Source organism: Narcine bancroftii, chromosome 4, assembly GCF_036971445.1.
Source record: "Narcine bancroftii isolate sNarBan1 chromosome 4, sNarBan1.hap1, whole genome shotgun sequence".
Taxonomy (NCBI): Eukaryota; Metazoa; Chordata; class Chondrichthyes; order Torpediniformes; family Narcinidae; genus Narcine; species Narcine bancroftii.
This window is the reverse complement of record NC_091472.1, coordinates 40,507,568-40,528,677: the sequence shown is the minus strand read 5'-3', so window position 1 is coordinate 40,528,677 and position 21,110 is coordinate 40,507,568. Positions and strand designations below refer to the sequence as shown.

The 21,110-nt window shown below is 40.5% G+C and overlaps 1 protein-coding gene and 1 long non-coding RNA gene across 8 annotated transcripts in view; one reads left to right on the top strand and one right to left on the bottom strand.

Moving 5' to 3' along the window:
* pigf (phosphatidylinositol glycan anchor biosynthesis, class F) overlaps positions 1-21,110 on the top strand; it is a 102,184-nt gene that overhangs the window by 37,844 nt on the left and 43,230 nt on the right. For 4 of the 6 annotated variants that reach the window (XR_011355647.1, XM_069931105.1, XM_069931107.1 and 1 more), the window contains exon 4: positions 2,872-2,980. The exons of 1 other annotated variant lie outside the window; for it this stretch is intronic. Coding sequence is in view for 4 of the 5 variants with exons in the window: in XM_069931105.1 (XP_069787206.1) it covers positions 2,872-2,980 (109 nt within the window). In the remaining variant the exon portion in view is untranslated. Of the gene's footprint in view, positions 1-2,871; positions 2,981-18,293; positions 18,443-21,110 lie in introns of those variants that run through there. One more of the 6 variants, XM_069931109.1, reaches the window with a different exon arrangement.
* Positions 1-21,110, bottom strand: part of LOC138760486 (uncharacterized) — a 30,239-nt gene that overhangs the window by 4,126 nt on the left and 5,003 nt on the right. Inside the window, exons 1-2 of one of the 2 annotated variants that reach the window (XR_011355649.1) lie at positions 3,694-3,920; positions 285-394 (exon numbers count right to left, since the gene is read on the bottom strand). This is a non-coding gene — a long non-coding RNA (uncharacterized lncRNA). Of the gene's footprint in view, positions 1-284; positions 395-3,693; positions 3,921-21,110 lie in introns of those variants that run through there. The other variant, XR_011355648.1, reaches the window with a different exon arrangement.

Sequence of the window (21,110 nt, the reverse complement as noted above, 5' to 3'; positions counted from 1 at the left end):
AAGAGCTGGTCTCAGTGGCCACCATGTTGGACTGGCATCGACACCCCGTGCTCAGCGCCACCGCTGCCGCTACCCCTACCCCTCTCAGCGGCACCACTACCCCCACCCTGCTCAGTGCTACCACCACCCCTACAACGCTCAGCGCCACTAACCCCCCTGCCCCCCCCCCCCCCCCGTGCCCTTGTATGGGGGAGGTGCGCGGGATGTGGCCTGGAGGCCAAGGATGCAGCAGCTTGAAAAAATTTGGGAACCACTGCTCTAGGTGTTGATGAAGAGTACCTCACCATTTGTTGTGGTCATCTGCTGTATCCTCCCAGAACTCTGTGTTGATTTTTAAGACTTTCATGTCATGCTTGCAGAGGTCCTTGAAGTGAAGCCGGGGTCTACCAATGTTCTAAAAAAAATCACAAGGGGTGTAAATAAGGTAAATAGCCATTGCCTTACTTCCAGGCCAGGGGAATTTGAAATAAGATTTAAAATGAGAGGGATTATTTAAAAGGCACCTGAAGGGCACCTCCACACAGAGCACTGTCTGTGGAACAAGCACAGACGATGTGGTAGAAGTGGAGTTATTTGTGGCATTCCACAGACATTTAGGTACATGTATAGGAAAGGTTTAGAGTGGTATGAGCCAAATTCAGGTTGATAGGACTAGCATGGTCAGAACCTCTTGGTTCAAGAAAAGATTTATTTTCCCCAATGGCTATCAGGCCCTTGAACCTCTCCTTACTATCAGGCCCTTGAACCTCTCCTTACTATCAGGCCCTTGAACCTCTCCTTACTATCAGGCCCTTGAACCTCTCCTTACTATCAGGCCCTTGAACCTCTCCTTACTATCAGGCCCTTGAACCTCTCCTTACTATCAGGCCCTTGAACCTCTCCTTACTACCAGGCCCTTGAACCTCTCCTTACTACCAGGCCCTTGAACCTCTCCTTACTACCAGGCCCTTGAACCTCTCCTTACTACCAGGCCCTTGAACCTCTCCTTACTACCAGGCCCTTGAACCTCTCCTTACTACCAGGCCCTTGAACCTCTCCTTACTACCAGGCCCTTGAACCTCTCCTTACTACCAGGCCCTTGAACCTCTCCTTACTACCAGGCCCTTGAACCTCTCCTTATTATCCTAATATTACTCTGGAGTCCCAATTACTATTGAATCATCACTTTTCTTTCATTAACTGTAATGAACATTTATTGTCTATCTTTTGTATCATTTTTGGTACTGTATGCAATTGTTTTTTTACATAAAAATTACTGTTTGGCTACAGAAAGTAAGAATTTTATGTATGTTACAATAAACTCATTATTGTTAACCTGCTCTGAAATACACTTTGATGATTTCTGAGACCGGTTTCCCATTTCTAGATCTCTGTACGTCAAGCTATACAATTTCACTGACTCCCACAGCTACCTTGACTACACCTCCTTCCACCCTGTCTCCTGTAAGGATGCAAACACTTTCTCCCAATTTTTAATACCTCCACCACCTCTACTTTCAAAGTGAGGGCATTCCTTGCTTGACATTTGAAGTGTCCTTTATCAAACAATGCAGCTTCCCCTCTAAGATGGCTGTCTCCTGCTTATCCTCTGTCCCGAGTTTTGCTTTTAACCCTGCTTCCTCCAAACGGAAAAGGGGTGGGGTTCCTCTTGTCCTCACCTTTCACTCCACCAGCCTCTGCATTCATCACGTCATCCTGTCATTTCTGCTAGCTGTTAATAGACCCCACTGCTAGTCAAATTTTTTCGCGTTCTCCCAGGATCGCTTCCTCCATAATTCTTTTGTCCTCTCATCCCTCCCCACCCACTTCTCTGTGACCCTGGTACTTTCCCCTGCAACCATGGAAAATGTAACACTTGCTCTTACACCCCCTCCATCACCACCACCCAGGGTCGTAAACTCTCCTCCTTCGAGAGGCAAAGATTCACATGGGCCTATAACCTAATTTCTGCCACCACTGTCACCTTCTCTTATCAGATTCCAGCACTGGCTGCCCTTGTCTTCTAATCACCCACTCCATCTCATACGACTCGCCCTCCTTCATCTGACCCCTTTGTTTTTCTTGCCTCTCTCTCTCCTTTTGGCATCTTCCAATCCACTGCCTCTGTCTGTCATGCTTCACATCCCCCTGGTTCACTAATCCCACGTGGGCCACAGTCCTCTTTAAGCTGTCTTCTCTCTTCATCCCCAGTCCTCTTTAAGCTGTCTTCTCTCTTCATCCCCAGTCCTCTTTAAGCTGTCTTCTCTCTTCAACCCCAGTCCTCTTTAAGCTGTCTTCTCTCTTCACCCCCAGTCCTCTTTAAGCTGTCTTCTCTCTTCATCCCCAGTCCTCTTTAAGCTGTCTTCTCCCTTCATCCCAGTCCTCTTTAAGGGTTGCTTTCTCAATGTCAACCATTCTTTTTTCCCCACGGATACTCCTGGACCCGTTGAGTTCCTCCAGCTGAATGTGTTTAGTAATGAATTCCTTTGTTTATCTTTTATTGTCTGTTCCCATCTGTGGGTTTGTGTTCATCCCCTTTCTATCTCTGTTAAATTCCTCCATTGCCCCAGGTTTATTCTCTGTTGCATGTTTTTTTTTCTGATTTCCCTCGGTCCTTCTCCCAAACAACATTCATTTTGTTGGCACATTTGATTGTACCCTCCAGTAGTCCCAACTTGATGAAGGGTTCAAGCCCGAAACGTTGGTGATGTATCTTTACTTTTGCTATATAAAGGACACTGTTTGACCTACTGAGTTTCTCCAGCATTGTGTATTTACTTGATCAATGGTGTCTACAGGCTTTTGTGTTTTACTTCTTGGCCCGTAGCCCCACCTTCTAGCTTACTTCATTAGGAACGACCTTGTGAATAATATATCCTTATTCTCCTGCAGGGCTTTGTCTATTTGGGATACCAGTCTTCAAATCACCACAATCTCCAGTTTGTTTGGAGCTTGGCTTGGTGCGTTTCCAATTCCACTGGACTGGGACAGACCTTGGCAGGTATGCATTGGCTCATATGAAACTTGAAAAATGCACCACTTATCTCATTGCATTATGGGGATGAAAACAATTTTGTTTGAAAAGCAACTGAACTTGACAAGCTTTTGTGTCCAAAGTAGAAAAATAGACAATGAACATGGGCATGTTTTAATTTTTTTAATTAGTGAAAGGGTTAACAACTGGTGAATAGACAAAATCCCGAATGCTTAGAGCACAAGTAGTGTTAGAACATGAAAATGAATGTTTTTGTCTGCAAGACTGGTGAGCATTTGAATGTTTTTAATGCATAGATAGTTTATGCTAAACAAAGGATAAATTGTATGTCTGGCTCTTTAATATATAGGGCAGTGGAGTTAGTGTAGTTGTTTGTACAGCGATAATACTGCTGTCGGTAAAAATTTTGTACACTTCCCCCATATCTGTGTGGGTTTCCTATGGGTGGTCTGGTCTCTTTCCACATTACAAAGACGTTCAGGGTTAGTAGATTAATGGTCACATGGGTGTATTTGGCTGGCGTGGGCCGGAAGGATTTATTTCTGTGGCTGTATCTCTTAAAAATTAATTTTAAAAATAAAATATAGTTGCAAATTCAGATTTGCCCACAAGCAATTCCTTATTGATTTTGCTCAGTAAGTTGAAAATATTTTATCCACATTTTAAGAGTTTATTTCTATACCTTTTGTGTATTGCACATCTGACATATTAAAACCTACCAAGGTGGTGCTGCTTCTCTTTTAGCAATGGGGCAGGCAGATGGCTGGATCACTTGTGAGGGGTGAGCTCCTTCTGTCATTTGCATGGAGCTTCTGTATTCCCAAAAACACATTGCGATTCTCAGTTACAGTTCCTATTGTACCTTCTTCAGTTTGAGTTGGAACAGACAGAGGTTCCCAGGGGTTAGCGCATTGAAGCAAATTTTGAGATTGGCATTCAATATTTTTTCTGTCTGCCTTCCTGCTGTGATAGAAATCAGAATAGACTGTTTTGGGTGACTTATGTTAGGTGTATGAACAAGTGTGTCCGGAATAGTAATTACCGTATATTTTGGCGTATAAGTTGACCAGCAGGTAAGTTGAACTCACCCCCCCCCTCCTTTTACAGCCTCATTATAATGGTTTTGGCACATAAATCGACCCCCAAAAATTGCGATGACTGAGTTGGGCGTTGGCTGAAGGTAATTGACGAAAGTATGGAGCAAGTTTTTAAGTTCTGAGTAATAGAAATGGGCCAAGAAAACCAATAAACTGTCCTGTTGTATATGAGAAGTTGATAAGAGACGGGAGAAAGAAAGAAGAGACTTAAAGAAAAATACCAAGAAGGCAATGTTTGTTGAGAAAAGGAATCGTTCATTGGCCAGAGTTGGAAAATCATGTTGCAAAATGGGTACGTGAACAGAGGCAAAATGGCTGCATAGTCACGTGAAATAAAAGAAGATCATTTGCAATGAAGTGGGCAAAGTCGCACCCAGAACTTGGTAAAGATTTTGATGCGACAGCAGGCTGGTGCAACCATTTCATGGAAAGGAAAAATCTGGTATTACGACAAAAGCCAAAAATTGCTCAGAAACTTGCAAAAGATCTTGATCGTAAAGTTTTCACCAGTTTATTATACAGAACTGGCAGAAACACCAGTTTGCATTGGCAAAAATGAGAAACTTGGACAAAAACTGCATTAATTTTGACATGATAGGCCATAGAAAAGTGGAATGGAAAGGTGTGAAAACCCTGCAAATCAGAAAAACAGATCATGAAAGGACCAGGTTTACAGTGATGTTATCAGACATGGCTTTCTTTCTTTTTCAATCTTATTATTATAATTTATAAACACATACAGTTCAAAGAGATATAAAAAATACATAGTAAGTAATGAATTAATACAGAGATATTAAACAATAATATTACAGAATAAAAAATATATCATAAAAAAAATTTAGATCAGTCTAGGGTGTGAACTATCTCTAAAAAAAAGATATAATTAATAACAATATATGAAAAAAGAGAAAAAAAAACCCAAAAAAGAAGAAAAAACAAATCTGAATTAAAAAAAACTTTAAAAAAAAAACAACTTAAAAAAAAACCTACAGATATAGCTAAACCACGCCGATCACTCCGATCTCATCTTACAGCCCAATTATCTAGACATGGCTGACAGGATGTAGTTAAGACCCATGGTAATCTTTAAGTGCAAGCTTAAACCTAAAAATATTCCTAACAGGATATTTGAACATTTTCATGAAAAAGTATGGATGGATGAAAATGGTGTAAAACTATGGATAGACAATATGTGGAACAGTCGGCCAGGAAGTTTATGCAAGGAAAAGTTTGCTGGTCTGGGATATGTTTTGTAGCCCCTTAACTGAGAAGACTAAAAGTAGATTAGCACTACATAATACTTACATGGTGGTTATCCAGGGTGGTTTGACGTCTCTAGTGCAACCACTTAATGTCTGCTTGAATGAGCCGTTCAAAGTCCATGTGTGTGAAGAGTAGAATACATGGATGACGAGTGCAGAAAAATAGTTCACAAAAGGCGGGGCAATGTGTTTTGCATCACTTGATGTGCTGTGCGACCTTGTGCTCAAAGCATGGGATAAATTGAAAGTAATGAAATCATTTAAAAAATGCGATATATCTTGTGCAATTGATGGCACGGAAGTTGATTTATTGTGGGACACTGACGACGAAGCTGAAGCTGTCTCATCAGATACAGACTGGGACCCATGTGTTGACTGTTTTAGCAGTGAGAGTATGGATGTGCTTCCCACATTTTTTGCCTCAGACAATGATAGTGGTTTTGAAAGACTCTAAATGTGTTTTTTTTAAATAAAATTGTCAATGAAAATTTGTTGAAATTGGTTTTTTTTTCCAAGCGTCTACTTATACACTGAATTGGCATCGAGCGATTTTTTTGAGTTGAATTTAGGGTCTTATCTGGCAGATGCGACCCCCATTTTTTTGAGAGATTTTTGAGGGTTTCAAGACTCAACTTGTACGCCAAAATATACTTGTTGATAAACATGAAAAAAATGGTAATTCAGAATTATGTAATAGTTTTCTCTGTATTTGGCGAAGGTGAGGGAAATCTGCTCTGATGAAATGGTGGCTAATCTGCTGAGTATCCCTGGCATTTCCTTTGTTCTGTTTCATATTTTTGGTGTCTCAAATATTTTTCCATTTGGGAAGGAAAATAAAATATCTGACTGAATTTAAATTTCGATGCCAATTTTCTATTATTTCTGTTCTCCAACTATTTCCATACAGTCAGCTGCAGAACATGCACACAATCTAGCTGCAGACTTTGCCAGTGAATGTTACTGATGCTGGCACACTAGAAGTTAGAAGTCAGCTCGTGATTGGGTTCAGCTGACTGTTAGTTCCTCTATTTTACATCCCTCCCACAAGTGAATTGCCAATATATTACAGAGCTCTGAACAGAAGAGTTGACAAAGAAATCAACTCATAGTGCCAAAGAATATCCTTGAATTGAACAAGTTATTTCTCGTTGGCCAATTCGTAGATGTGCAATTTTTGCATCAATATCTGAATTTATTTTTCAATGAATGGGCTCTGAACCCAATCTAATGGGATTCTTCTCCTTGTCGTCTTCTGGCAGCAGTCATTTGTGATCTTGTTAACTCATGAATACACTGGACTACAATATTTTTCCAAAAAGTTTACTTTCTGAAAATAAAATGGGGATTGTAATAGACAACTTCAAGCTGAACCCAAAGATAATTTCAGATTTGCCGTATCACGTAGGAACGTAGAGAGGCATGGATTTTTATCAAGTTTAACATTTGAATTGCATAATGATGCTGACACATTGCGTTAGTTCAACAGACTTAAAAATGTTTTGCTATTGCTTTTCATTTGTACTCAGCATCTGATGCCTCTCTTGTCAGTGTCCAACAATAGTTGGCGAGCATTGATGGATTCCAGTTGCCCTGATACTGCTTTTTAATGGTCACAATGTCCTGGTGAAACATTTTTCCATGTTCATCACTGACTATAGCAGGAAGGAAGTCCAAGTACGAATGAGTGGCATGGTTAGCATAGCGGTTTTTAGCGTGATGCTGTTACAGTGCCATTGATCAGGACCAGGGTTTGAATCCTGTGCTGTCTGTAAAGGAGTTTGTACGTTCTCCCCATGTCTGCGTGGGTTTTCCCCAGGAGCTCCGGTTTCCTCCCACTGTTCAAAACATACTGGGTGTGAAGGGTAATTGGGTGTATTTGGGTGGCATGGGCTGAAATGGCCAGTTACTGTACTGTATGGCTAAATTTTTTAAATTTAGAATGCAATAACTGAATTTTCAGTGACATGCTGCGCTTCATGGTTTTGTATGCCTGAGGTAGACTTAAAATATGACCGGAAATCACAAAAATAAGTTATAACTAAAAAAAAAAGTGATACGTGATCGGAAAGTTTTAAGATGATTTTTGTAATCAGCATCCCAAAATCTATAAAATACACTCAAAGTGTCGAAAGCAAGATCTTCATTGTCCATGTTATCATGGTTTAGAGAGAGCCTAGCAGTAAACTGAGAGAGGTTTAATGTGTAACAAGAGTGAATTTTTGAAATTGCCATGTAAAATGGGGTTAACTGGGAAATTTGCTCAGTTGACGACTTAGGTACATGGCAATTTGAAATAGTCCAACTGTGTCAACCCGGTCAAAACCCAACTGGGTCCCTGACCTACCTCAGAGGTGGTCAGAAGACCCAGTAAAACTTTCCTGGGCGTCCTGCTCCAATGAACTGAAAGGGGAAATGGCCGACCCAGTTACTCTGGTGACAGGGAAATCCATGGCTGAAGTGCCACTGCCAGAGCATGCGGGGTGGGGGGGCGCGATGTGCCACTGCTGTGGTGGGGGAGAGGGTAGTGGTTTCTGCCACGATCGGAAGGAAGCCATGATGCAAACACCGCTCCAGTTTGCGCGGATGCCTCAATGCGGGAGTACGGGAGCAATAGCCGTGTTCCTTACCCATAATACCCCACTGACTGGGGTGGGGGCGATTAGGAGAATTTTTAAACCGAAAGAGAACTCACTGCATGACGCGTCACTCACCATGTCATCGCAGGGTCAGGATCCCCCTTAAATTGCTGGGTTGGTGATTTATTAGGTAGGTCTGGCTGCAATTTGAAAGGTACATCCTGCACCTGCGACCCAGTAATCGCACCTGAGTCCCAGGAGGGCTACCGGGGTGCTGCAATTTGAATGCACCTACTACTCTACGAAGGGATCTGTTCTGTGGTTTTATCTGGCAGTTTGTGAAAGTGAAATACTTGTTGCACGTCATGATGAAAAGAAATTCTTCCAGTGTGCTCATTTATCACTTTCAGAAATCAGCAAGCTGGAATTTGTTTATAATTTGTGTAATTTTGCTTCGTGAGTAGATATCTTTGGCATATCCATTCCAGCAATTTTAAATAACAACCAAACCCCAAACCAATTCTTCACAGATGAGAATTGTTGGCCAATTTTCCTTTGGAAAATGAGGACTCCAGAGAATTGCCAAGATTTTGTTTTAAACCTAAGCAGAACTGCTCTCTGTCTCTAATACTGTTATCCATAAAGTGTGGAAGAGCTGGCATAGTCACTTGTGGGTTTTACTGTAAATGACTGATTTTCTTTTTTTTAAATTTTATCTGCCTTTCCAGATGTGCCAGTTTCTAAATTGCAAATCTTTCCAATCTCCAAATGGATTTTCATCTTAATACTGTATGTTTGGGTGGTTTTGAGTTTGATGTTCACTCTCGTCCCTTTTTTCTCCACATTTCCTGTTTGGCCTCAAGATGACCTGCTGTGCACTGGCAATCAGAAACTAACAAATGCATATTTATATGGGCTTTTTCTAGCCTCAACATTTGATTAATGATTTTTTTTTAAACAAAGTGGCTGCTTAAGTGAAGGCAAAATTCACAACGTGAGGTCCCACTGACAGCGTGGAGATTTAAAAAAATAGATCTATCTATCTTAATTAAGGGATAAATGTTGCACAGGACATCAGAAAAGATGATCTGCACTTCACCTCATTTGAATCAAGCAGTATTCTTTCACAACTGCACCTAGTGAATTCTTGATGTCAATATAGAGGGAAACATAGTCACCTTGGAAGCTTGGCTCTTGTTCATTTCACTATAAAAATATAATCACAATTGATTGAATTAGTGCACTTCATTGTAAGACTTGTTTTTTCCTGTTTTTTTTTCCTCTACCTCTCTATCACATTTTTTATGGTTCTTCAGATTAGGCTTTCATCTTTCATGTCATGAAAAAAATTGGAACATAAATAGGTCATGTGGCCTCATGAGTCTGCTCCACCATTCAATTGTAGTTAATCTGATCTTGGCCTTGGTTTATTTTTCCTTGCCTGTTCCCAATAACTGACTACTTTAGAGATCAAAATCCTGTCTGTCTTCAACGATTCAAACTCCATATATTTCTTGGATAGAGAATTCCAGCAATTCAGGACTCTTTGAGGGGGGAAAAAATCCTTGTGTGTTAAATGGGAGAATACTTTTTTCTGAATCTTTGGTCATGAATTTTAGATTCCCCAGGAGGGTAAATATCTTCTTAGCTTATATCCTGTCATGTCCCATCAGAGTTGGATATGATTTAATTAGATCACCTCTCATTTTCGATTCCAATCTGCTCAATCCATTCATTCCAATAATTAATCTAGTGAACCTATTTTGAACCATGAAGGAGATGAAAATTATGTGAATCATTCCAGGTACGGTGAGGCTTCCCTGCTTGAATCCATCTCCGTTACAACAAATGCCATCGTTCCATTTCCCTTCCTAATTATTTGTCCTGCAAGTTGACTTTGTATTTCATGTACCGCAATGTTTTGTTGGCTTGCTTCATTTGAACAATTTCTTTTTAAACCTTCTGCCTAAAGTGGATAGCCTTGTGGTTTGATTAAGTTGCATTTGCTAAATTCTGTGCTTTGTGCCCTCCTCACAATTTGCTTTTCTGCTTATCTTTGTGTTGTCATCAATTTTAGTTACTATACAGCTGGTACTTTCAAGTCATTAAATAAGTGGTCAGGCCCCAGCATTGATCATAGTTCCAGCTTTATAAGTTAATGGCCAATGTAGTCATTATTGTTAAGTAGGAAAGGCAACAGTCAACATGCTCATCAATGATAAGAATCTTACTTTTGTGGCGCTGAGTGAGTGATAATCACAAGACCATAAAACTATATGACACAGAAGGAGAAATAGTCTATTCACCCATCAAGTCTGCATGCCATTTAATCATGAGCTGGTCCATTTTTCCACTCAACCCCACTGCCTGGCCTTCTCCCTATAACCTCTGTTGCCTTGGCTAATTAAGAACCTATCAATCTCTGTCTTAAATACACCCAATAATGTGGCCACTACAACTGCCTGTGGCAACAGATTCCAAAGATTTACAACCCTCTGGCGGAAGAAATTCCTATGCTTCTCTGTTCGAGCAGAAGCCCTTCAATCCAGAAGTTGTGTCCTCTTGTCCTAGATTCTCCTACAATGGGAAATAACCTTTCTACATCTATTTTGTCCATGCCTTTCGACATTCGAAATGCTTCAATGAGATCCCCCCTCATTCTCTTGAATTTCAATGAATACAAATCAGGAGCTGTCAAACGGTGTTAAATTAGTGGCGAGGAGACCAGGGATAATTCTCTTGCCACCTTCATTCACATTTGAAGCAATTAATTGACACGGTTAAGGAGGTGGTAGGGGAATATGTTTCCTCATGGTGGATTGAAAGTACAGCAATACCCAGTTCCAGCAGATCTTTGTATAGGCCTCGCCTGTGTGGATTAAGATGCTGGTAGTCTTCCGTAGCTCCCGCCACTGCTGGTGATGTCCAGGCCAGACATTTTGGCCAGTGACCTCTTGCATCATTGATATGGCTAGATGATCCAGGTGTGTCGACAGCAGACTTGGCAGCTCCTCCAGAATCTTGATGGAGATGGTAAAAGACACACAGCTGTGCAAAGCCATTAGCAACCCTACAAGTGGAGCCCAGTCGCAGCACACCTGGTCGAGATCAGACGTCTCAACCTGGCCTCGGATAGACTGTGCCTTCATGTTGAAGGCCGTCGTGGTCAGAACCTCTGAGACCATGCTAATGCTCTTCTCTGACCATTGCCTCCTTTATACCTCCTGCCACCTTCAGGAGGACCAGAAGGTGGACAGGGGAATATGCAAGTTGAAGGTGACGTTGCTGATGTCAGAACTTAGAGGAACCAAAGAAGGAGTACGCTGGTTTGAGAACCGTGAAAAACCTTCTTTGACTTCCTAGTGAACCAGTGCGAAGTGACCGAGGAGAGCATCAAGAGAATTTATTTCCTCATGGGTTCTCAGAGAGGAAGACTGGAGCAGAGAGAACTGAGCCAACTTCAGACTGACCTGCAACAACTCCTTCTCTAGTCAAGATGGGTGAGAAAGGAACTTTGAAGGGAAAGACCTGGCAAACTGTGCTATTCATCTCAGAATCCTCCAAGATCGTCTTCCGATATCTGTTATCCACTGCCTTGATGAAAGGACAGCTCAGTAACATCCTCACAGACAAGCATTCAGAGGATCACCAGATCCTTTGTGCAGAACTGTACAAGAAATGGCTACAGACAGAATGATCTCCCAAAACTTCCTGAACTCTATCACAGAGATCTTAGAAGAGAGCAAGCAGGAGAGTCAATTACCCGAGGGGCTTGACGGACTCCATCGTTCCTATGGGTTGAGTAAAGCACAAAAGATTTCTGAGATTGAACTTTAAAATCACTTCTTCAGAATTATGCCTGAACTGTAATGGTTTGGGCTTTGTAACACACTCACACATTTGTGTATAGTGGGGTTTAGATTAGAGTTAAGTAAGATTTTATATTATTGATGGTTATTAATAAAAATTATTGTTTTGAAGATACCATTGTCTTGGTGAATTTCTATTGCTGCTGGTCTAGGTCATAACACCACACATGAAGGTGGTCATCAGGATGAGGGCCTCTGTTGGATATGCCCACACCCCTGGCTGTCTGACAGCTTGTACATTGCCACCCTTCACACCCTTTCCAACTTGGATCGCCATATAAATCAGAAGACTGCTATGGTGACTGCGAGAGCAGAGGTGCAGTGTAAAGTCCATACCTGCACCACAGCATACAGCAGTACCAAGAGCACCTTGCACCCACACACGCAATTTCTGATGGACCTTTGCCATTTTCTCTGACTAATTTTTGTTTCACACCTCGGCCCCTCCAAATCAAATCCGTGACACCAGGTACTCAGATCTGATTGTGAAGGGAATGGTGGAATGGTCAGAACAGTTACTGAAGAACATTGCCTTGCTATTCTGCTTTATCCTGGTGTCCGATGCAGACTCAAACTGGTGGCAAATGCTGATCAATGCGCAGTCCGATCGTGTGCCGAGATCAAAAGACAGCAATGTTGTCCATGTACAGGGAGGCCTTGACCTGTTGCGGCAGGGTCAGTTTTGTCATTTGAGAGGAGGTTGGATGAGTACATGGATGTGAGGGGGTTGGAGGGTTATGGGCAGGGAGCAGGTAGGTGGAATTAGTGGAGTTTCACATAAATCGGTGTGGACTAGAAGGGCGAGATGGCTTGTTTCCGTACTGTAATTGTTATATGGTTATATGAGTGCCTTCATTGCCTGGCAACATCTCTCCTCTTATGACCTCGTCTTTCCTAATGAATTCAGCAAAGGGTTCTATGCCGCACAGAAATACAACGTCCTCCATAATGTTTTGGAGAAAGACAGTTTTTTTTCCTTTATTTTCCCCCATGTTACAGTTTTAAATTTGTAATCAAGCAATTTACACATAATCAAAGTGCACATCCCAGATTTTATAAAGGTTATTTGTATACCATGTATACTCATGTAATAGTGGATCCAGTGTAGTAGTCGACACCCTCCCCCCACAACCCCTATTTTGGCCCAAAAATCACGTGTTTTCCATATAACCTGTGTAAAAGTCAACCTCCCCATTTTTGGCCCCAACCGCCAACCCCACCGAGCTCCCAACGCCCCAACCGCAAATCCTCAACCCGGCCACCCACCCACCAACTAAAGATCCTGATGCCCCGAATGCGGATCCTCGCCCTGGCTGCCAACCCACCCACCAGACCTCCCGAAGCCCTGACAGCAGGTCCTCACCCTGGCCATGCATGACAGCATATCCTCACCCTGGCCACCCGCCCACCGGTACTGCTGTTACCCCGTGATCCTCAACCTGGCCACCCACCACAGCTCCTGACGCCTCGACCGTGGATCCTTACCCTGGACGTCAGCCTGCCCACCGGAGCTCATGATGCCCTAGCCAAGTATCCTCAGCCCAGCCACCCAACATTCAGATCTCCTGATGCCCCGACCGCAGATCCTCACCCCAGTCACCTGCTGATTATCAAACCTCCCAACATCCCAGCCACAGACTCTCTCCTGGGTTCCAGATGACCACCCATCCAAATTCCCGGTGCCCTGAACGTGGACTTACCACCCAGTCCTAGCCATCTGAGCTCCCAACACCTCAAACAACGCAGGTACTTACCACGGTTAAAATTATGACCCATGTAAAAGTAGTCTCCCCCCTCCCAAATAAGACTTGAAAAATTGGTCTAAAAAGCTCAACTATTACATGAATTAATATGGTAAATTTTTATGTAGAAAATTACACCTCTTTTATACTCAATTTCTTGATTTACCAGTTTACACTTTTCAACATTCATTCTATATTGAAGCTGTTTGATTCGTTTTGCCTCTCCAACATCAACGTTTGATGTTGATTGAACTTCAACGATTGAAGTTCTCTGAGGGATATCTGGAAACAAAATTCCTACATTTTAAAATTAACTGTTTCATTTGTTCCCTGGGGCCGACTTCTTGTCCAAATTCTGCAAAATGCTTGAATTAGATAGACAAATTGGAACAATGTTTTCTTTTAAGTGCCCCTCACAAGATTCAGCTAGTATCATCACATGATCCCTAACCTCCTCAGTTTTGTCAATAACTATTGCCTCCGGTGAAGGCTGCTTCCTGCTAACATCCAAATTCTCAAAATAAGGTTTTAATATATTGACATGGCAACTGTGTTTTTGCGTCTCCGATCAGGTGTTTTAACTACGTAATTGACTTCATTTAACTTGGATTCTATCTCATAGAGTCTTGAAAATGTTGCCCTAAGAGGATTTGAATTTATTAGGAACAGAATTAGCACTTTATCCCCAGGTTTAAAAATTCTCTCTTGCATTTTTTAAAATCATAACAGACTTCCATTTTATCTTGAGCCATTTTCAAATTCTCCTCAACTATTTTACAACCTTTCTGCAAACGATCTTGAAACTTTGAAACATAATCTAATAAATTCAACTGCACATCCTTATTAACCCATTGTTCTTTCAACAACAACTTCATGTCCAAATACCAACTCAAAATGATTAAAATCTAATTATTCTATTACAGACTGCAAACAAGACCAAATGGATACCCTCATCTCAGTCCTTCTCATTCTCACAAGAGGTCCTCCTCATGGTTTTTAGGATCGAATGGAACCTCTCCAAAGCCACTTGTGATTCTGGATTATATGCAGATGACATGATCTGTTTAACTCCCAATTTATAAACTAACTGCTGAAATGATCTTGACAGAAAATTACTCCCCTGGTCTGATTGAATCTCTAGACAAACCAAATAAGGTGAAAAATTTTACAAGAGCTCTCAACACAGTTTTAGTCATAATATTTCTAAAGTGCCATGGCTTCTGGAAACCTGGAAGCTGTACACGTGATTGTTAACAAATATTCATTCCCAGTTTTCCACAATAACTTTAGAAAAAGGTTCTCCAAAAGCAGGAATAGGTTTTAGGGAACCACTGTAAAACTTTGATTAGGTTTCCCTGCAACCTGACAAGTGTGACAGGTCCAACAAAATGTCACAAAATCTTTTTTTTAAACTAAGCCAATAAAATTGTTTCGTAATTTTATAGATAGTGTTCTTTACCCCAAGATGACCACCTAAGGTGTACTATAAGCCAATGTTAAAATCTCATCCCTATCGGCTATAGGAACTATAACCTGGTGAACAACTGCCCATTCTTCATTGGCAGGGATATTTAGTGATCTCCATTTCCTCATTAACACATCTTCCTTGAAATAATATCCAGCTGGCTCTTTTTTTTAACTTCATCAACAGAGAGAGCCTTATCTCTCACTTCAGTAAGATCAGGATCTCTATTCTGCCTCTCTATAAGCTCCTTTTGAGATTATGACAAATCTTTTGGCAGGTCACTACATCAAAATTTCTGCTGTTCACTGTCACAGACTTCTGAACCTTCTAAATCATTTTTTACAGCACTGTTTTCACTGGCAAGCTTTTCATCATCGCTCATGTTACTCCATAAGCTGGCTATATATCCAAATCTGTCTTTGTCTCATCAATGACTGGCGTATCTGTTAACCACTTCAGGGATATCTTTACCCTTTTCCAAATCAATAACAAAATACTGCCACTGGTAAACTTGTATCCCTATCTTAACAAGTCCATTAACTAATGCTGATTTCAGCATTAACTTTTGCAGAAGTATTGACTCCAAATCACGCCCCAAACCTCGAATCAAATTCATTTAATCTGTGGCAATCTTGTTACAAAATTCCAAAACACCGTCGAACCAAATGACTGGGCAGCCTCAGTATCTTGAAGGATTTTTACTATTAACCTGTGGTGACCCTTCGTTTAACAAAACCTTATCATCTGACACAAAAGTTTTAAATTCCTTCCTAATTTTCCCAGCAAGACCAGACCTGCTTCCATATGTTTCATCTATTTGAATACAAGCATCTGATGCTATTTCCTTTTCTTTCCTTTTTCTTTAACACAGGACAGTTTGCTATTATGTGACCAGATTTCTTACACTAGATAGTTGCACAGTGGCCCCTTTCTTGCATCCCTTCTTCTCTACCTCTAGCACTACTTCCCCATTTCTCTATCCCACATAGATATTCCATATTACCCTTTTAAAAAGGTCTATTGGGTGCAAATCTAACCTTGTGAATTATAGCATTCTCATCTGCTAATTTAGAAGACTCTTGCCAAGTTGTCGCTCCCTTTTCATCTAAATATGCTTTTATGTCATTAGGAATACACCTTTAAATTTCCTTAGCTAACATCAACTCTTTTAGTCTGTTATATTTCTTTTATTTATTCATTTATTTATTTTGATGGGTACTATCAGTCAAAGCACACCCCTTTCTCATGGGCAAAATCCATAAACAACTGAAACACCAATTTTTTAAATTCCTGAATTTTTAATCTGCAAGCTTCTGGAACTAATTCATAAGCCTTAAAGACAGCTTGCTTTCTTCTTTGGCTTGGCTTCGTGGACGAAGATTTATGGAGGGGGTAAAATGTCCACGTCAGCTGCAGGCTCGTTTGTGGCTGACAAGTCCGATGCGGGACAGGCAGACACAGTTGCAACGGTTGCAAGGGAAAATTGCTTGGTTGGGGTTGGGTGTTGGGTTTTTCCTCCTTTGTCTTTTGTCAGTGAGGTGGGCTCTGCGGTCTTCTTCAAAGGAGGTTGCTGCCCGCCGAACTGTGAGGCGCCAAGATGCACGGTTTGAGGCGATATCAGCCCACTGGCGGTGGTCAATGTGGCAGGCACCAAGAGATTTCTTTAGGCAGTCCTTGTACCTCTTCTTTGGTGCACCTCTGTCACGGTGGCCAGTGCTTTACAGCACCATTATCAGCGGCTTGTTGGATTGTAAAGGCAGAATAAGCCTGCTGAGCTTTCCCTTTAATTGTACTCTGTTTCTTGGCCATTTCAAACTCTCAGCAACTTTCTCAAAGTGCTGAAAATATTTATCAATATCAGCCTCATGCAATGGAGGAAATAACTTCACCTCTGCTGGATATAAAACTCTCACAAGAACCAAGAGATTGATTTCTTTCTCTCTTCTTGCTTTCAAACTCCCTTTATTTTGCAGCTTCCTCAGCTTTACGTTTCTAGTTATATCAAAACCTGCCTTCGTTCATTCTCAAACTGCCTCTCCCTTTCAGCTTTTTCTGCCTTGTTTTTTGTAACCCCATCTCCAGTGCATGTAGCTCAAGCTTCTTTTGTTCTCTCTAACTCAAATTAACATCTTTCGAGCTCAAACTGTTCCAACTACTGCTGCTTAAGAGATTTACTCTCAGTAAAATATTTTATCTCCTCTTCCTTAAATTTCTTCTCTTTTACATAGTTTTTAGCTATAATTCTTTGGATCTCAATTTTTTTTATCAACTATTTTACCCACGTAAGTTTAAACTTTTGGGCAATAGTCACTGAATCACACCTTTGTTCGCCTTCTACGGTTCTGTCGAGGTCGGTGATGCCAAAAACTTCTTAATATCTATTATTGCAGTCTTTTCCACACACACAATTTAATTGGCTTTTAAACAAAAATGTAACCAAACAAATCAAAAATTAATCAATCAATAAGCTCCAATTTTTATTAAATCTCAATTTGTTACAATCTAGACTAGCAGCAATAGAAATTCACCAAGACAATGTTATCTTCAAAACAATAATTTTTTAATAACTATTAATAATATAAAATCTTACTTAACTCTAATCTTAACCCCACTATGCACAAATTTATATATGTGTGTATGTGGAAAAAACCCAAACCATTACAGTTCAGGCATAATTCTGAAGAGTGATTATAAAGTTCAATCTCAGATTTTTTGTGTTTTAACTCAGTGTCTTTAAAACTGCCATTCAAAAGTTCTCAAACTCACAAATTCTTTGTAGATCTGTTTTCAGAGAAAAGTTTCTTCATACAAATGATTTCCCACAAATCCCCCTCTCTTGCATGGAGGTTTTGGAATCTGTGTTTCACACAATGATATCACAAACTCAGGAAAAGGGTAAATGAAGTGACCATTACAAATGGACAGAGTGGAACTGCTCCCTTTTGACAAAGTGGCTTTTCTTCATTGCCACTGATTCTGTACTTCTCGCATGAACACCACAACAGAAATTTTCTCATTGAAGATGTCTCCTTATTTCTCTGACTTCAGATGAAACTGAGCAATATTAAAGATGCCTTCTTGCTGTCAAAAGTTAATAAGAAAATGTTTCCAAAAAAATTTGGTCTGCAAGAACAACATTTTAACAGCTAAAGTGTAAAACTACAATACAAGAGAAATATAATTTCCATTATAAACACTTCAAGAAGTGATTCTTGAACTGATTCTCTTACGGCAAATAGAAGTAAGTGAACTCTTTCATTACAATCTCTATCATATTTGGAACAATAAGTTCTCATCATATTTTTCAGGGTTGAATGAAACCTTTCTGATGATCCCTGACTCTCTGGGTGGTAGGCAGAAGACGTGACCTGTTCAACCTTCAAGTCTTAAATCATTCATTGGACTAGGCCTGACATGAAATTGCTCCCCTGATCTGATTGTATTTCCCTAGGCAGGACAACTAAAGTGAAAAACCTTAACAAAGCCTTCGCTGTCATCTTGGCTTTAATATTCCTCAGAGGAATGGAATCTGGAAACCTTGTATCGGCACATATAATTGTCAGTAAATACTGATTTCCAGCCTTTGTTCGAGGCAATGGGACCACAAAGTCCACAATTACCTTGGAAAATGGTTCACTAAAAGCGAGGATCGGCTGTAAGGTTTTCACTGGGGTACTCTGGTTGGGTTTAATCAACCATTTGATAGATGTGACAGACCCTACAAAATTGTAGGATGCAACATCCTTACTTATAAAATCATTTGGCGATCATATTTACTGTTTATTCACCCCAAGGTGTCCTCCAAAAAGGGGTGCTTTGAGCCAAAGTCATAATTTAATTTCTGTAGGCTCTAGGTACCACAACCTGCTGCACCACGGCTCAGTCTGCACTGGCAGGGATATCAGGTGATCTTCATTCTCTTACTCGCACTCCATAACTAATATAATATCCTATGGGATTCTTTTGCTCTTCATCAGAGAGGGCCTTATCCCTTACATCTGCGACTTCTGGATCCTCCTCTTCTCTGATAGTCAACACTTGACCAGGCAATGACAGCTCAGGACCCTTCAGTTTACTATCAGAACTGGGTTGGCTAAAGAGGAGTTCTTAGTCTTAACCAGGTCAATTCTACTCGAAACCTGTTCTGAACTACATTCCGGCTACATTTTTTTCCACAGCCTTATGTGCCTCAGCATCTTTTTAGACTTTGCTCTCGTTATCGCACAGACGGGGTAAATATCCAAGGCCTCACTGACATGCTTAGCTAGCAATTGTATTACAGGATCAACCTTACTTCCACCAAGTCATTACCAAGTAACTGAAACTCCATCCACTGGCAGGTTGGCCCAAACGCCTACGATAACCAATCTGTTGACAAATCCGATCTTAGTCCTATTTACTGTAAAGAAATAGGTTCACTATCACTTCCGATATTTCAAATTAAGTTTATCTCGCCAGTGTCAATTTCCTCATCAAATCTAAGATGCTATCTAGTGTTACAAGATCAAACCAGCAACCACAAAGAAGGCAGATCACACAGAGGTAAAGATGAACAATTACTTTATTAACAAAAAAAATCACCTTCAAACTTTAATGCAAAATCCCACTTTTATAAAAATGCCCACTGGTTGCTATGCAAATCTCTATAACAGTGTAAAACTAATAAATTCCCCAGCATAAATATAACACGTAATCAAAGTCTAAGTTATATTCCAAACCAGCCCACAGAAAAACTTAGACACAAAACACACAAGACTCACAAAACTTCAATCTCAACTGAAGCAAAGACCATAAATAAAATTCAGTTAGTTTGGTAAACTGAAGCCAAAAGATCTTTGAGAGAGAGAAATAGCACAAAATTCAAAGTTGTCTTGTGTTGCTTGCAGAGAGAGGAACAACTGGCTTGGTCCGGATCCTTCTGGCTACCTTCAGAATGTTCATCCTTTTTGAAATCCCAACATTCTAAACTGTCCTCCAGCATGACTCATGCTCTGGGCCTTCTTCCACTCCACAGCACCCTCAGTGGTGGTTTATCGTCCAAGTCCAGAATTTCTTTTTGAGTTTCTGCACTCTCTAAGGCAAACTGTCACTTTTTAACATAAAACCACACAACACATAGGTCAATACACAACACAGAACTCTGTAACAATTCCCCTGCTAACCACAGGAACAAATTTTTAACAATTAATGGAAGTATTACATAAATAAAATAACACTCCATTTTTTTATAACTATGTGATTAGATTCATATCTACCCAGATTAACATCTTGACAAACAATGTGCTATTACATTATCTGTCCCCTTTATGTGTGTAATAATTAAATCATACTCTTGTATGCTCCAATAACCGTCTGTTCTTATTTTTCATTTGAGACAGAAAAACTAATTGATTATGATCAGTATATATTATTAACGTTTTTTGAGCAGTACAAATATACACATCAAAATGTTGGAACACTAAAACAAGCGCTAATAACTCCTTTACAATGGTCGAGTAATTTCGATGATGGTCGTTAAACTTTTTTGAGAAGTACGAAATGGGATGTTCTACTCCATCACCATCCTTCTTCTGTAACAGTACAGCACCAACCGCTTCGACACTGGCATCAATGGCTAAAAAGAATGGCTTTTCAAAGTTAGGGGACAAAAGTACAGGCTGATGGCATAAAATGGCCTTTAACTTCAGAAACGCTTTCTGGCATGCATCTGACCAGATAAAATTTTCTTTCTTTCCAAATAGTTTTGTTAATGGAAGTGCAATTTCTGCGAAGTTTTTACAAAATCTACAATAGTAGCCAATCATACCTAGAAATCTCTGAAGTGCTTTCTTATTACCGGGGATAGGGAACGCAGTGAAAACCAATACTTTTACTCCAACCGTTTTCACCTGTCCCTGACCTACCACGTAACCCAGATAAATTACAGTGGCATGTCCAAACTCACTCTTGTGCAAATTCACTGTGAGATGTGCTTCCACCAGCCTCTGAAATAACTGCTCTAATTCAAGCATGTGTTCTTCCCATGTATCCGTACTAATTACTAAATCATCGATATAGCCTCCTGTGTGCTTTAAACCTTGAATTATTGCATTAATCATTCTCTGAAATGTGCCAGGTGCCTTTTT